This window comes from Oncorhynchus nerka, linkage group LG18 (genome assembly GCF_034236695.1).
Source record: "Oncorhynchus nerka isolate Pitt River linkage group LG18, Oner_Uvic_2.0, whole genome shotgun sequence".
NCBI lineage: Eukaryota > Metazoa > Chordata > Actinopteri > Salmoniformes > Salmonidae > Oncorhynchus > Oncorhynchus nerka.
Genome location: NC_088413.1, coordinates 79438144 through 79456628, shown reverse-complemented (window position 1 = coordinate 79456628; position 18485 = coordinate 79438144). Strand labels below are relative to the sequence as shown.

The following is an 18485-nucleotide window of genomic DNA, read 5'->3' as shown; positions in this document are numbered from 1 at the left end:
TCCTATGATCTATGTAGAAGAACCCCTTACCTTTAAATTTTTTTATTTAACCTTTGTTTAACTAGGCAAGTCAGTTAAGAATAAATTCTTATTTTCAATGACGGCCTAGGAACAGTGGGTTAACTGCCTGTTCAGGGGCAGAACAACAGATTCTTTTTAGCTCTGGGGTTTGAACTTGCAACCTTCCAGTTACTAGTCCAACGCTCTAACCACTAGGCTACCCTGCCGCCCCTAATCACTCTTGTGTAGCTTGTGAGTATCATAGAAATGTTATAATAATTTGTAGCTCTAACCAATCGGACATTCCTGCAAAAAGACCCGCCCCCCCAAAGCCCTTTTGGGATCCGCCCTTGTCACACAACCCTCAGCCACCATTAATCACACAGACTAACTGTTGGCATCTACGGGATGCAGAAGAAATAGACGAATCCAACGGTATAAACCGATCACACAACGTTTAAAAAGTGGTTAGGTTAGGAGTCCAAAATGTGCCCGCTGTTATGGTGAGACTCATTGGGTTAAAGGTACACATTTAAAAGATAAGACGGTGGAGTATGTAGCCGATGTGAAAATGGCTAGGTCGTTAGCGGTGGTGCGCGCTAATAGCGTTTCAGTCGGTGACGTCACTCGCTCTGAGACCTTGAAGTAGTTGTTCCCCTTGCCCTGCAAGGGCCTCCGCTTTTGTGGCGCGATGGGTAACGATGCTTCGAGGGTGGCTGTTGTTGACGTGTGCAGAGGGTCCCTGGTTCGAGCCCAGGTAGGGGCGAGGAGAGGGACGGAAGCTACACTGTTACAAGTGCATGGTCAGAAATAAAATACCGGATCGACTCAGAGGTGGAGTAAGGTGACAAATGTCCTAAAATGGACACCTTATCCATTTTGACACACTGAACTTTCCCCTTGGTAGAGTTCTACGATCAGCTTCCTTTCTCCCAATTGTAACTTTATCCATTAGTGGGGGAAACTATAAACTGAACCCGGCACAGCCAGAAGAGGACTGGCCACCCCACATAGCCTGGTTCCTCTCTAGGTTTCTTCCTAGGTTTTTTTTTCCTTTCTAGGGAGTTTTTCCTAGCCACCGTGCTTCTACACCTGCATTGCTTGCTGTTTGGTGTTTTAGGCTGGGTTTCTGTACAGCACTTTGAGATATCAGCTGATGTACGAAGGGCTTTATAAATACATTTGATTTGATGTACGAAGGCCTATATAAATACATTTGATTTGATTTGAACCAAGATCCGGGTCTAGGCACAACTTCACGCTACTCCTCCTGGCCATATATAAGGCCATATATAAAGCAAGTTCTGGGACTTACCTGGTCCCAGAGGGCTCCAGCCACCTGGTCAATGACCTGACCCAGCTCTCGGTACTCCCCAGAGTAGCGTATGTAAGCCCAGGTACACAGGGTGATCAACGCCAGGCCCAGAATCATATTACACACGCTGGCGATGATGTCCACCCCCACGAAGCCTGTGATGCCCGCCACCACGTACATGCTGAAGATGACCACGAACAGCGTGGCCGGGGTGCGGGCGGCGTGGAAGATGTTCTTGGAGTCGTTGTGCTTGATGTATTGAACGAACACCTCGTCCACCTGAAACATAGGTTGGTTATGTTTAGGTTTGCAAAAGTCAAGTAAATGTCCGGGTTTTTCAGAAATCCAGGAATCAGGAGGGAAAATCTGCAATCCTTCAACCAGGATTCCTGGAAAACCGGAATTCTGGCAAAGCAACACTAGTTAAGGTGATTGGTTCCACTTCCCAACTAGCACATTTGGTTCCTTGGAAGTTGTGGGAATGTACGTTTTTGGTTTCTCATTGGTTCTGAGAACGAAAGACATTGCCTGACGGGTAAAACTGAACGGTAGTGAAAACTTCGCCTGTTCTGGGAACATACATTTTTAGGTTCCAGGGAGGTTCTGAGAACGTTTTACTATGGTTCCAGGGAGGTTCTGAGAACGTTTTACTATGGTTCCAGGGAGGTTCTGAGAACGTTTTACTATGGTTCTGAGAACGTTTTACTATGGTTCCAGGGAGGTTCTGAGAATGTTTAACTATGGTTCCAGGGAGGTTCTGAGAACGTTTTACTATGGTTCCAGGGAGGTTCTGAGAACGTTTTACTATGGTTCCAGAGAGGTTCTGAGAACGTTTTACTATGGTTCCAGGGAGGTTCCGAGAACATTTTACTATGGTTCCCTGAACGTTTTCCTGGGAGGTCTTATTAACGTTCTGAGAAGATAGTTTAATAATGTTCTGAGAACTTTTACTTTTCACTGCTAACGTAGGTTATCTGATTTAAACTCCAAGCACAGATAAAACATTAAAACGCGTTTCTTTTTTATTGTGGCATGGCATCCGTGAGATTCAAGACTATGATCTTCTGATCTCTATCCATGGAATGAGTCATCTGTGCCGCTAGGATGAAACTAGCTTGCAATGTTTTTTTTATTCATATAAATTTGAGTCTATTTAAACAGAACCCATTTCAAAGGAAAACAAGCACTCCTTAAGATGAGGTGTGGCCAACGCACTTGAACAAAAGATAGAGGATTGAGAGAGTTTTGTTGCTGCCTGAGAACAGAATATAACTGGGTATCTTGCAACAAATATCCATAGGCTTTCACCAAACTCTAAGAAAAATATGGTTCACAGAACGTTATGTGCTAGCTGGGTTGCCACTTGCCAAATATGTATTTAACGGGCGGGTTCAGGGCACAGATTAAGTCCTTAGTCTAATCTGTGTCCGGGAAACCGCCCCTCAATGTTTATGTATTCAGGTGGATTGTTTGAAATGCTGAATGAAGCAGAGGTGACTCAAGACATACAATCTCGTGATGAGGTGCGAATGCTCCCATTGACTCCGTAAGGCCAGCAGGCTTTTCTTCTTTCTTTTATGTAATGTTTTTTTTTTTTTCTTATTTCTTACTATTATTATTTTTATTGGTGCGTAACTGTTATGAAAGTTGTATTGTCCATTTGGTTTGTATTTAAACGCCACTTTAAATGTGTACATGACACTGCAACAAAATGTCCCCATGGGGACAATAAAGTCAGTAAGTGAGGTAGCCTTACTTCTTTGAGACTTAAAATCGGTGTCGCCTGACCCTCGACCCAAGAGGGAATTTCCGTAATCGGGCTAACGGTTATGAAAGATATTGGTTTCCCGAGCGGGGAGACCACGGTGACGTACTTCTCCCTCCAGCTGTAGCAGGTACCGTCGGCTGAACTCCTCCCCTCCCATCTTCTTCACCCCCCGAAACACCTGGAGGGCTTCCTCTCTGATGTCACTCTGTCTGGCCTGGAGCTCTGCTGGGGCCAGGAAGGGCCGGTCCCCACCACACACCTGGAGAGGGAGGGAGGGTTATTAGATACCTTCACCATAGTGTGATAATAGAGCAGTGGTTCTCCAACATCTCCTTGGGGGACACCCAGACGTTTCACAACATTGTTGTAGCCCTGAACTAGCTCACCTGGTTAACCTGGTCAAGGGCTTGATGATTAGTTGACAAGTTGAATCAGGTGCGCTAGCTCTGGAATAGATCAAATACATGGAACGGCTGGGTGTCCCCCGAGGAGAGGTTTTAAAAACGACTGAAAAAGAGTATTAACTCTCCAGGAGAACGACTATTGGCCGGGGGGGATGACTATTGGCCGGGGGAAACAATTATTGGGGGGGGGGGGTACGCCGGCGCCGACTATTGGCCGGGACAACGACAGCGACTATTGGCTGGGGGGAACATTAGCCGGGGGGGGGGTCAAAAACGTTTCTGGATCCGGGAGGGACAACAGAAGCTCTCAATAGGTCTCAGGAAGGCAACATCATTTGAATTGGAGGTAAGTATAGAAACAACCTTCTTACAGTACCTGCTCCATCTTCCTGTTGTACAGGTCCCTGGCTGCTGCCACTGCTGCCAGGTTGTTGGCCTCTGCTGTGGCCTGAGGAAAGACAACAAAACACAACAGAACACATGTTATATCTTCGTCGGGAATATACAGTATATATGTGGCATAATGCATTGTAATGCGGTAAGCCTTGGCTTGTCTGAGCCTGTTTCTTTAGTGAGGCAGCTTATGAGAATGGCTCATAGGAGCAGGGGTCTATCTCCTGTTTCTATAGTGTGAGGCAGCTTGATGAGAACAGCTCCTAGGAGCAGGGGTCTATCTCCTGTTTCTGTAGTGTGAGGCAGGTTGATGAGAACAGCTCATAGGAGCAGGGGTCTATCTCCTGTTTCTGTAGTGTGAGGCAGGTTGATGAGAACAGCTCATAGGAGCAGGGGTCTATCTCCTGTTTCTGTAGTGTGAGGCAGCTTGATGAGAAAGACCCCTATCTATGAGCCGATCTCCTGTTTCTGTAGTGCTAGGCAGCATGATGTTCAAGTACCAGCAGCATACCACCCTGCATCCCACTGTTGGTTTGCCTCTGAAGCTAAGCAGGGTAGGTCCTGATTGGTCCCTGTATGAGACCAGATGCTACTGGAAGTGGTGTTGGAGGGCCAGTGGGATGCACTCTTCCCTCTGGTTTAAAACAAATATCCCTATGCCCCAGGGTAGTGATTGGGGACATTGCCCTGTGTAGGGTGCCATCTTTCAGCTAGGACGTTAAACAGGTGTCCTGACTCTAACCTCGGTGTCCATGGCTAAATTCCCAATCTGGCCCTCATATCATCACGGTCACCTAATCATCCCCAGCTTAGATTTGGCTCATTCATCTCCCCTATAACTATTCCCCAGGTCGTTGATGTAAATGAGAATGTGTTCTCAGTCAACTTACCGGGTAAAAAAAACACCAACTGGACATGACGCTAACCCTTTCCTTGTTCCACATTTTGTTGTGTTACAACTTGAATTCAAAATTAATTACATTAATTGAAAATGAAATACTTTACATTCGTATTCACACCCCTGCTGTCCTATATACATAGACTTAGAATCACTATTCACTTTAATAATGGAACACTGGTCCCTTTAATAATGGAACACTGGTCCATTTAATAATGGAACACTAGTCACTTTAATAATGGAACACTGGTCACTTTAATAATGGAACACTGGTCACTTTAATAATGGAACACTGGTCACTTTAATAATGGAACACTGGTCACTTTAATAATGAAACACTGGTCACTAATAATGGAACACTGGTCACTTTAATAATGGAACACTGGTCCCTTTAATAATGGAACACTGGTCCCTTTAATAATGAAACACTGGCCACTTTAATAATGGAACACTGGTCACATTAATAATGGAACACTAGTCACTTTAATAATGGAACACTAGTCACTTTAATAATGGAACACTGGTCCCTTTAATAATGGAACACTGGTCACTTTAATAATGTTTAAATTATGTTACATACTACTTTACACATCTCATATGTATATACTGTATTCTAGTCTACTGTATTTTTAGTCAATGCCACTCTGACATTGCTCAATCTAATATTTATATATTTCTTAATTCCAATTATTTTACATTTAGATTTGTGTGTATTGTTGTTAATCGTTTTTTGATACTACTGCACTGTTGGAGCTAGGAACACAAGCATTTCGCTACACCTGCAATAACGTCTGTTAAATATGTGTGACCAATAGAATTTGATTTGATTTGGATTTGCTACATGTTAGAATCACCTTTGGTAGTGATTACTGCTGTGAGTCTTTCTGGGTGAGTCTCTAAGAGTGATTACTGCTGTGAGTCTTTCTGGGTGAGTCTCTAAGAGTGATTACTGCTGTGAGTCTTTCTGGGTGAGTCTCTAAGAGTGATTACTGCTGTGAGTCTTTCTGGGTGAGTCTCTAAGAGTGATTACAGCTGTGAGTCTTTCTGGGTAAGTCTCTAAGAGTGATTACAGCTGTGAGTCTTTCTGGGTAAGTCTCTAAGAGTGATTACAGCTGTGAGTCTTTCTGGGTAAGTCTCTAAGAGTGATTACAGCTGTGAGTCTTTCTGGGTGAGTCTCTAAGAGTGATTACAGCTGTGAGTCTTTCTGGGTAAGTCTTTAAGAGTGATTACAGCTGTGAGTCTTTCTGGGTAAGTCTCTAAGAGTGATTACAGCTGTGAGTCTTTCTGGGTAAGTCTCTAAGAGTTTTGCAGACCTGGATTGTACAATATTTGCACATTATAATTATTGTAATTCGTCAAGCTCTGTCAAGTTGGTTGTTGATCTAGCTAGACAGCCATTTTAAAGTGCAACTACGTGCTTCTACACCTGCATTGCTTGCTGTTTGGGGTTTTAGGCTGGGTTTCTGTACAGCACTTTGAGATATCAGCTGATGTACGAAGGGCTTTATAAATACATTGGATTTGATTTGATTTGATTAAAGTCTTGCCATAAAGTTTCAAGCCGATTTAAATCAACTGTAACTAGGACACTCATGAACATTCAATGTCGTCTTGGTAAGCAACTCAAGTGTATATTTCGCCTTGTGTCCACAAAACTACTGACCATAACAATTGAACAAACCACTGACCACAATCCCTGACCACTACTACACAACTACTGAACCACACAACTACTAACCATAACTATTGAACAAACCACTGACCACAATCCCTGACCACAACTACTGAACCACATAACTACTGACCACAACCACACTATATGTGACCACACAACTACTGACCACAACCACACAACTACTGACCACAACCACACAACTACTGACCACAACCACACAACTACTGACAACAACCACACAACTACTGACCACAACCACACAACTACTGACCACAACCACACAAATACTGACCACAACCACACTATATGTGACCACACAACTACTGACCACACAACTACTGACCACAACCACACAACTACTGACCACAACCACACAACTACTGACCATAACCACACAACTTCTGACCACAACTCCTGACCACCTTTGGTAGTGATTACAGCTGACCACAACCTGACCGCCTTATCTCAGTTCACAGGTCACGATGGCAACACCCACCCGTAGCACGCGCTCCAGCAGGTGTATCTCACTGATCATCCCTAAAGCCAACACCTCATTTGGCCGCCTTTCGTTCCAGTTCTCTGCTGCCTGTGACTGGAACGAATTGCAAAAATCGCTGAAGTTGGAGACTTTTATCTCCCTCACCAACTTCAAACATCTGCTATCTGAGCAGCTAACCGATCGCTGCAGCTGTACATAGTCTATCGGTAAATAGCCCACCCATTTTCACCTACCTCATCCCCATACTGTTTATATTTATTTACTTTTCTGCTCTTTTGCACACCAGTATCTCTACTTGCATATGACCATCTGATAATTTATCACTCCAGTGTTAATCTGCAAAATTTTAATTATTCGCCTACCTCCTCATGCCTTTTGCACACAATGTATATAGACTCTCTTTTTTTTCTACTGTGTTATTGACTTGTTAATTGTTTACTCCATGTGTAACTCTGTGTTGTCTGTTCACACTGCTATGCTTTATCTTGGCCAGGTCGCAGTTGTAAATGAGAACTTGTTCTCAACTAGCCTACCTGGTTAAATAAAGGTGAAATAAAAATAAAATAAATAAACAACCACAAATCTACTGACCACAACCATATAACCACGGATCATAACTATGGACCACAACTACTGACCATAATCACACAACTACTGACCATAACTACTGACTACAACCACACAACTACCAACCACAACCACACACTAATGACCACAACCACACAACTAGTGACCACAACCACACAATTACTTACCCCAGCTACTGACCACAACTACTGACAACAACCACACAACTCCTGACTACAACCACACAACTACTGACCACAGCTACTGACCACAACCACACAACTACTGACCACAACCACACAAATACTGTCCACAACTACTGACCATAACCACACAACTACTGACCACAATCACACAACTACCAACCACAGCTACTGACCACAACCACACAACTACCAACAACAAATACTGACCACAACCACAAATACTGACCACAACCACACAACTAGTGACCACAATTACTGACCACAATCAAATCAAATACTGACCACAACCACACAACCGCTGACCATAACTACTGACCACAACCATACAACTACTGACCACAACCACACAACTACTGACCACAACTACTGACCACAACCATACAACTACTGACCACAACCACACAACTACTGACCACAACCACACAACTACTGACCACAACTACTGACCACAACCATACAACTACTGACCACAACCACACAACTACTGACCACAACCACACACCTACTGATCACAACCACACAACTACTGACCACAACTACTGACCACAACCACACAACTACTGACCACAACCACACAAATACTGACCACAACCACACACCTACTGACCACAACCACACAACTACCAACAACAAATACTGACCACAACCACAAATACTGACCACAACCACACAACTAGTGACCACAATTACTGACCACATCAAATAAAATACTGACCACAACCACACAACCGCTGACCATAACTACTTGCCACAACCACACAACTACTGACCACAACCATACAACTACTGACCACAACCACACAACTACTGACCACAACCACACAACTACTGACCACAACCACACAACTACTGACCACAACCATACAACTACTGACCACAACTACTGACCACAACCATACAACTACTGACCACAACCACACAACTACTGACCACAACCACACAACTACTGACCACAACCACACAACTACTGACCACAACCATACAACTACTGACCACAACCACACAACTACAGACCACAACCACACAAATACTGACCACAACTACTGACCACAACTACTGACCACAACCACACAACTACTGACCACAACCACACAACTACTGACCACAACCACACAACTACTGACCACAACCACACAACTACTGACCACAACCACACAACTACTGACCACAACCATACAACTACTGACCACAACTACTGACCACAACCATACAACTACTGACCACAACCACACAACTACTGACCACAACCACACAACTACTGACCACAACCACACAACTACTGACCACAACCACACAAATACTGACCACAACTACTGACCACAACTACTGACCACAACCACACAACTACTGACCACAACCATACAACTACTGACCACAACCACACAACTACTGACCACAACCACACAACTACTGACCACAACCATACAACTACTGACCACAACTACTGACCACAACCATACAACTACTGACCACAACCACACAACTACTGACCACAACCACACAACTACTGACCACAACCACACAACTACTGACCACAACCACACAAATACTGACCACAACTACTGACCACAACTACTGACCACAACCACACAACTACTGACCACAACCACACAACTACTGACCACAACCACACAACTACTGACCACAACTACTGACCACCACCATACAACTACTGACCACAACCACACAACTACTGACCACAACCACACAACTACTGACCACCACCATACAACTACTGACCACAACCACACAACTACTGACCACAACCATACAACTACTGACCACAACCATACAACTACTGACCACAGCCACACACCTACTGACCACAACCACACAAATACTGACCACAACCACACACCTACTGACCACAACCACACAACTACCAACAACAAATACTGACCACAACCACAAATACTGACCACAACCACACCACTAGTGACCACAATTACTGACCACAATCAAATAAAATACTGACCACAACCACACAACCGCTGACCACAACCATACAACTACTGACCACAACTACTGACCACAACCATACAACTACTGACCACAACCATACAACTACTGACCACAACCACACAACTACTGACCACAATCACACAACTACTGACCACAACCACACAACTACTGACTACAACCACACACCTACTGACCACAACTACTGACCACAACCACACAAATACTGACCACAACTACTGACCACAACCACACAACTACTGACCACAACCACACACCTACTGACCACAACCACACAAATACTGACCACAACCACAAATACTGACCACAACCACACAACTAGTGACCACAATTACTGACCACAATCAAATAAAATACTGACCACAACCGCTGACCATAACTACTTGCCACAACCACACAACTACTGACCACAACCATACAACTACTGACCACAACTACTGACCACAACCACACAACTACTGACCACAACCACACAACTACTGACCACAACCATACAACTACTGACCACAACCACACAACTACAGACCACAACCACACAACTACTGACCACAACCACACAAATACTGACCACAACCACACACCTACTGACCACAACCACACAACTACCAACAACAAATACTGACCACAACCACAAATACTGACCACAACCACACAACTAGTGACCACAATTACTGACCACAATCAAATAAAATACTGACCACAACCACACAACCGCTGACCATAACTACTTGCCACAACCACACAACTACTGACCACAACCATACAACTACTGACCACAACCACACAACTACTGACCACAACCACACAACTACTGACTACAACCACACAACTACTGACCACAACCATACAACTACTGACCACAACTACTGACCACAACCATACAACTACTGACCACAACCACACAACTACTGACCACAACCACACAACTACTGACCACAACCACACAACTACTGACCACAACCATACAACTACTGACCACAACCACACAACTACAGACCACAACCACACAAATACTGACCACAACTACTGACCACAACTACTGACCACAACCACACAACTACTGACCACAACCACACAACTACTGACCACAACTACTGACCACAACCACACAACTACTGACCACAACCACACAACTACTGACCACAACCACACAACTACTGACCACAACCATACAACTACTGACCACAACTACTGACCACAACCATACAACTACTGACCACAACCACACAACTACTGACCACAACCACACAACTACTGACCACAACCACACAACTACTGACCACAACCACACAAATACTGACCACAACTACTGACCACAACCACACAACTACTGACCACAACCACACAACTACTGACCACAACCACACAACTACTGACCACAACTACTGACCACCACCATACAACTACTGACCACAACCACACAACTACTGACCACAACCACACAACTACTGACCACCACCATACAACTACTGACCACAACCACACAACTACTGACCACAACCATACAACTACTGACCACAACCATACAACTACTGACCACAGCCACACACCTACTGACCACAACCACACAAATACTGACCACAACCACACACCTACTGACCACAACCACACAACTACCAACAACAAATACTGACCACAACCACAAATACTGACCACAACCACACCACTAGTGACCACAATTACTGACCACAATCAAATAAAATACTGACCACAACCACACAACCGCTGACCACAACCATACAACTACTGACCACAACTACTGACCACAACCATACAACTACTGACCACAACCATACAACTACTGACCACAACCACACAACTACTGACCACAATCACACAACTACTGACCACAACCATACAACTACTGACTACAACCACACACCTACTGACCACAACTACTGACCACAACCACACAACTACTGACCACAACCACACAACTACTGACCACAACCACACACCTACTGACCACAACCACACAAATACTGACCACAACCACACAAATACTGACCACAACCACACAACTAGTGACCACAATTACTGACCACAATCAAATAAAATACTGACCACAACCGCTGACCATAACTACTTGCCACAACCACACAACTACTGACCACAACCATACAACTACTGACCACAACTACTGACCACAACCACACAACTACTGACCACAACCACACAACTACTGACCACAACCATACAACTACTGACCACAACCACACAACTACTGACCACAACCACACAACTACCGACCTCCACTACCGGTCAAAACTACTGACAATAACTGCACAACTACTGACCACAACTACCGGTCAAAACTACTGACAATAACTGCACAACTACGAGTGCCAAGCAGAGACGCATTGTGCCCTATTTTTTGTCTTTAATATGACTCAGTATTTAGTATGACTCGGCCGGGGACTGTACTCCGAACTTTCTAATCTCAGGGCAGACGTTCTAGCCACAAGGCCACCTTTAGGCATAACACTATAAGCTATAAGACAAGGAGGTAATTGTGTACCTGCAGCATGGACTTAGGGTGTGGCAGCTCCTCACCCTGGTAGATTTTGATGTATGCCTGAAAGAAAAAAGATAATGTCACCAAACACCTACATTACCAGTTAAAAGTTTGGACACACCTACTCATTCCAGGGTTTTTCTTTATTTGTACTATTTTCTACATTGTGGAATAATAGTGAAGACATCAAAACTATGAAATAACACATATGGATTCATGTAGTACATATAGATACATACAGTATCATATAGATACATACGGTATCATATAGATACATACAGTGTTATATAGATACATACAGTATCATATAGATACATACAGTGTTATATAGATACATACAGTATCATATAGATACATACAGTGTTATATAGATACATACAGTATCATATAGATACATACAGTATCATATAGATGTAGATACATACAGTATCATATAGATATAGATACATACAGTATCATATAGATATAGATACATACAGTATCATATAGATACATACAGTATCATATAGATATAGATACATACAGTATCATATAGATATAGATACATACAGTATCATATAGATACATACAGTATCATATAGATACATACAGTGTTATATAGATACATACAGTATCATATAGATACATACAGTGTTATATAGATACATACAGTATCATATAGATACATACAGTGTTATATAGATACATACAGTATCATATAGATACATACAGTATCATATAGATGTAGATACATACAGTATCATATAGATATAGATACATACAGTATCATATAGATATAGATACATACAGTATCATATAGATACATACAGTATCATATAGATATAGATACATACAGTATCATATAGATATAGATACATACAGTATCATATAGATACATACAGTATCATATAGATACATACGGTATCATATAGATACATACAGTGTTATATAGATACATACAGTATCATATAGATGTAGATACATACAGTATCATATAGATATAGATACATACAGTATCATATAGATATAGATACATACAGTATCATATAGATACATACAGTATCATATAGATATAGATACATACAGTATCATATAGATATAGATACATACAGTATCATATAGATACATACAGTATCATATAGATATAGATACATACAGTATCATATAGATATAGATACATACAGTATCATATAGATATAGATACATACAGTATCATATAGATACATACAGTATCATATAGATATATACAGTATCATATAGATATAGATACATACAGTATTATATAGATACATACAGTATCATATAGATGTAGGTACATACAGTATCATATAGATACATACAGTATCATATAGATACATACAGTATCATATAGATACATACAGTATTATATAGATACATACAGTATCATATAGATGTAGGTACATACAGTATCATATAGATATAGATACATACAGTATCATGTAGATACATACAGTATCATATAGATGTAGGTACATACAGTATCATATAGATATAGGTACATACAGTATCATATAGATACATACAGTATTATATAGATACATACAGTATCATATAGATATAGATACATACAGTATCATATAGATATAGATACATACAGTATCATATAGATACATACAGTATCATATAGATACATACGGTATCATATAGATACATACAGTATCATATAGATATAGATACATACAGTATCATATAGATATAGATACATACAGTATCATATAGATATAGATACATACAGTATCATATAGATACATACAGTATCATATAGATATATACAGTATCATATAGATGTAGGTACATACAGTATCATATAGATACATACAGTATCATATAGATACATACAGTATCATATAGATACATACAGTATTATATAGATACATACAGTATCATATAGATGTAGGTACATACAGTATCATATAGATATAGATACATACAGTATCATATAGATACATACAGTATCATATAGATGTAGGTACATACAGTATCATATAGATACATACAGTATTATATAGATACATACAGTATCATATAGATATAGATACATACAGTATCATATAGATACATACAGTATCATATAGATACATACAGTATCATATAGATACATACAGTATCATATAGATACATACAGTATTATATAGATACATACAGTATCATATAGATGTAGGTACATACAGTATCATATAGATATAGATACATACAGTATCATATAGATACATACAGTATCATATAGATGTAGGTACATACAGTATCATATAGATATAGGTACATACAGTATCATATAGATACATACAGTATTATATAGATACATACAGTATCATATAGATATAGATACATACAGTATCATATAGATACATACAGTATCATATAGATACATACAGTATCATATAGATACATACAGTATCATATAGATACATACAGTATTATATAGATACATACAGTATCATATAGATGTAGGTACATACAGTATCATATAGATATAGATACATACAGTATCATATAGATACATACAGTATCATATAGATGTAGGTACATACAGTATCATATAGATATAGATACATACAGTATCATATAGATACATACAGTATCATATAGATGTAGGTACATACAGTATCATATAGATATAGGTACATACAGTATCATATAGATACATACAGTATTATATAGATACATACAGTATTATATAGATACATACAGTATCATATAGATACATACAGTATTATATAGATATAGATACATACAGTATTATATAGATATAGGTACATACAGTATCATATAGATATAGATACATACAGTATCATATAGATATAGGTACATACAGTATCATATAGATATAGATACATACAGTATCATATAGATATAGGTACATACAGTATCATATAGATACATACAGTATTATATAGATACATACAGTATCATATAGATATAGATACATACAGTATCATATAGATATAGATACATACAGTATCATATAGATACATACAGTATTATATAGATATAGATACATACAGTATCATATAGATATAGATACATACAGTATCATATAGATACATACAGTATCATATAGATACATACAGTATCATATAGATGTAGGTACATACAGTATCATATAGATATAGATACATACAGTATCATATAGATACATACAGTATCATATAGATGTAGGTACATACAGTATCATATAGATACATACAGTATCATATAGATACATACAGTATCATATAGATATAGATACATACAGTATTATATAGGTACATATAGTATCATCTCTTTAAAATCTCTGTCTCTAACCTTGAAGTACTCCAGCAGGCCTCTGCAGGTGATGTTGCTGCCGTTGATCTCCTTGACATCCAGGTTCCTGGGACTCAGCAGCCACGGGACCAGCACCTGCAGGTTGTTGATGAACTCACGGTCGATCTCTGCACACGGGTTAGGGAGAAGATTGGAAAGGTCGTTATGTATAAGAGTAGTGCTGATGACCCTGAGCTGGGCGATAACCAGCGGCCCTCTGCACACGGGTTAGGGAGAAGATTGGAAAGGTCGTTATGTATAACAGTAGTGCTGATGACCCTGAGCTGGGCGATAACCAGCGGCCCTCTGCACACGGGTTAGGGAGAAGATTGGAAAGGTCGTTATGTATAACAGTAGTGCTGATGACCCTGAGCTGGGCGATAACCAGCGGCCCTCTGCACACGGGTTAGGGAGAAGATTGGAAAGGTCGTTATGTATAACAGTAGTGCTGATGACCCTGAGCTGGGCAATAACCAGCGACCCTCTGCACACAGGTTAGGGAGATGAATAGTCGGTTTATAGAAAAAAAAACTACTAGTGTCCTTCTTGTCATGGTGTGACAATTTCATAATTCCTTGAACATTCTCTATTATATGGAATTTGATCAGACAGTTACTGTATATTTTCTGTAGGAAACAAACTGTGCTGTGTGTGTATTAAGACCGGGTGATCGGGACGTAGTTGACCTTTGAGTCTGCCGTCGAAGTTGGGGTTGGTGGCCACTTTGAGTCCGGGGTGGGGCATCAGGAAGCAGGAGATGTTGGTGAAGCAGGAGTGGATGTGTTTACGAACGTTCTGCAGCTCCTCATGCTGATTCTCAGAGATCTAGAACACAGACACACACAACCACAGACACGTACGGCCACAGACCAACCACAGACACGCGCAGACACGTACAACCACCGACCAACCACAGACACAGGCGGACACAGACACACACAGCCAGAGATACAACCGCAGACCAACCCCAGAAAGACAGAGATACAACCACAGACAGAGACACAACCACAGACAGAGACACAACCACAGACAGAGACACAACCACAGACAGAGACACAACCACAGACAGAGACAGAGACACAACCACAGACAGAGACACAACCACAGACAGAGACACAACCACAGACAGAGACACAACCACAGTTGGTAACAGACAGAGACACAACCACAGACAGAGACACAACCACAGACAGAGACACAACCACAGTTGGTAACAGACAGAGACACAACCACAGACAGAGACACAACCACAGACAGAGACACAACCACAGACCAACCACAGACAGAGACACAACCACAGACAGAGACACAACCACAGACAGAGACACAACCACAGACAGAGACACAACCACAGACAGAGACACAACCACAGTTGGTAACATTGTTGTTACTACTGATGCCGAGGCTGTGAGATCCAGTCCTGCAGGGGATCACAGGGATCTGTATGTTTCTTCGGATGAAAACATCTGCTTATATTATTATTATTATTATTATAGCTTACATAATTATGTAGAATAAATAGTATCCCTTTCAGTTTCAATGAATTACAAACTGTTAATATAACTGTTGTTGTTGTTGTTGTTGTTTTTATCTTTAGATGCTCCACGAAAAATCATCTGTGACCTCTGACCTTGAGCCTCTTCTCCAGGAACTTCATGCCTCCTTCCTGTCCATAGCCAAACTCGTAAGGGAAACTCCAATCCCGGACTAGGAATATCATGGACTGAAACGACACACAGGTTCACTAGGTTACAGTAGGAAGTAAACAGCATGAGCTGATGTACAGCACCTCTAAAAATGTATGTAGAGATAACTAACATCATGTATGCGCTGACTAACATAGAGTAAAGTGTATCAAAATAAACTACTGTAACGGAGGTGAAACTGCTAGCTTAGTTAGCGGTGGTGCGGCGCTAAATAGCGTTTCAATCGGTGACGTCACTCACTCCGAGACCTTGAAGTAGTGGTTCCACTTTGCTCTGCAAGGGCCGCGACTTTTTGTGGAGCGATGAGTAACGATGCTTCGAGGGTGACTGTTGTTGACGTGTGCAGAGGGTCCCTGGTTCGCGCCCGGGTATGGGCGAGGGGACGGTCTAAAGTTATACTGTTACATTACCAAAGTAGAGAGGATGTACAGTTCCTTCAGAATGTGTTCACACCCCTTGACTTAAAAATATATATTTTTAAAATATATATATTTAAAAGATTAAATTGAGATTGTGTCACTGTCCTGAGAAGAAAAAAAAAGGCTGCAACACAACAAAATATGGAACAAGTCAAAGGGGTCTGAATACTTTCTGAAGGCTCTGTAAATAGTTCCTGCTCTGGTAAACTGAATTATTTTTTAAATAATTTGTTTTTGTTTAAATAGGCAAGTCAATTAAGAATGACAGCCTAGGAACAGTGGGTTAACTGCCTTGTTCAGGGGAACAGTGGGTTAACTGCCTTGTTCAGGGGAACAGTGGGTTAACTGCCGTGTTCAGGGGAACAGTGTGTTAACTGCCTTGTTCAGGGGAACAGTGGGTTAACTGCCTTGTTCAGGGGAACAGTGGGTTAACTGCCTTGTTCAGGGGAACAGTGGGTTAACTGCCTTGTTCAGGGGAACAGTGTGTTAACTGCCTTGTTCAGGGGAACAGTGGGTTAACTGCCTTGTTCAGGGGAACAGTGGGTTAACTGCCTTGTTCAGGGGAACAGTGGGTTAACTGCCGTGTTCAGGGGAACAGTGTGTTAACTGCCTTGTTCAGGGGAACAGTGGGTTAACTGCCTTGTTCAGGGGAACAGTGGGTTAACTGCCTTGTTCAGGGGAACAGGGGGGTTAACTGCCTTGTTCAGGGGAACAGTGGGTTAACTGCCTTGTTCAGGGGAACAGTGGGTTACTGCTGTGTTCAGGGGAACAGTGGGTTAGCTGCCTTGTTCAGGGGAACAGTGGGTTAACTGCCTTGTTCAGGGGAACAGTGGGTTAGCTGCCTTGTTCAGGGGA

The 18485-nt window shown here is 41.4% G+C and overlaps 1 protein-coding gene across 1 annotated transcript in view; it reads right to left on the bottom strand.

The window, feature by feature from the left end:
- Nucleotides 1-18485, bottom strand: part of atl1 (atlastin GTPase 1) — a 46781-nt gene that overhangs the window by 12438 nt on the left and 15858 nt on the right. Inside the window, exons 7-13 of the mRNA XM_065004375.1 lie at nucleotides 17136-17228; nucleotides 16192-16330; nucleotides 15506-15633; nucleotides 12224-12280; nucleotides 3864-3935; nucleotides 3190-3342; nucleotides 1316-1594 (exon numbers count right to left, since the gene is read on the bottom strand). Coding sequence (XP_064860447.1) covers nucleotides 1316-1594; nucleotides 3190-3342; nucleotides 3864-3935; nucleotides 12224-12280; nucleotides 15506-15633; nucleotides 16192-16330; nucleotides 17136-17228 — 921 coding nt within the window. The remainder of the gene's footprint in view (nucleotides 1-1315; nucleotides 1595-3189; nucleotides 3343-3863; nucleotides 3936-12223; nucleotides 12281-15505; nucleotides 15634-16191; nucleotides 16331-17135; nucleotides 17229-18485) is intronic.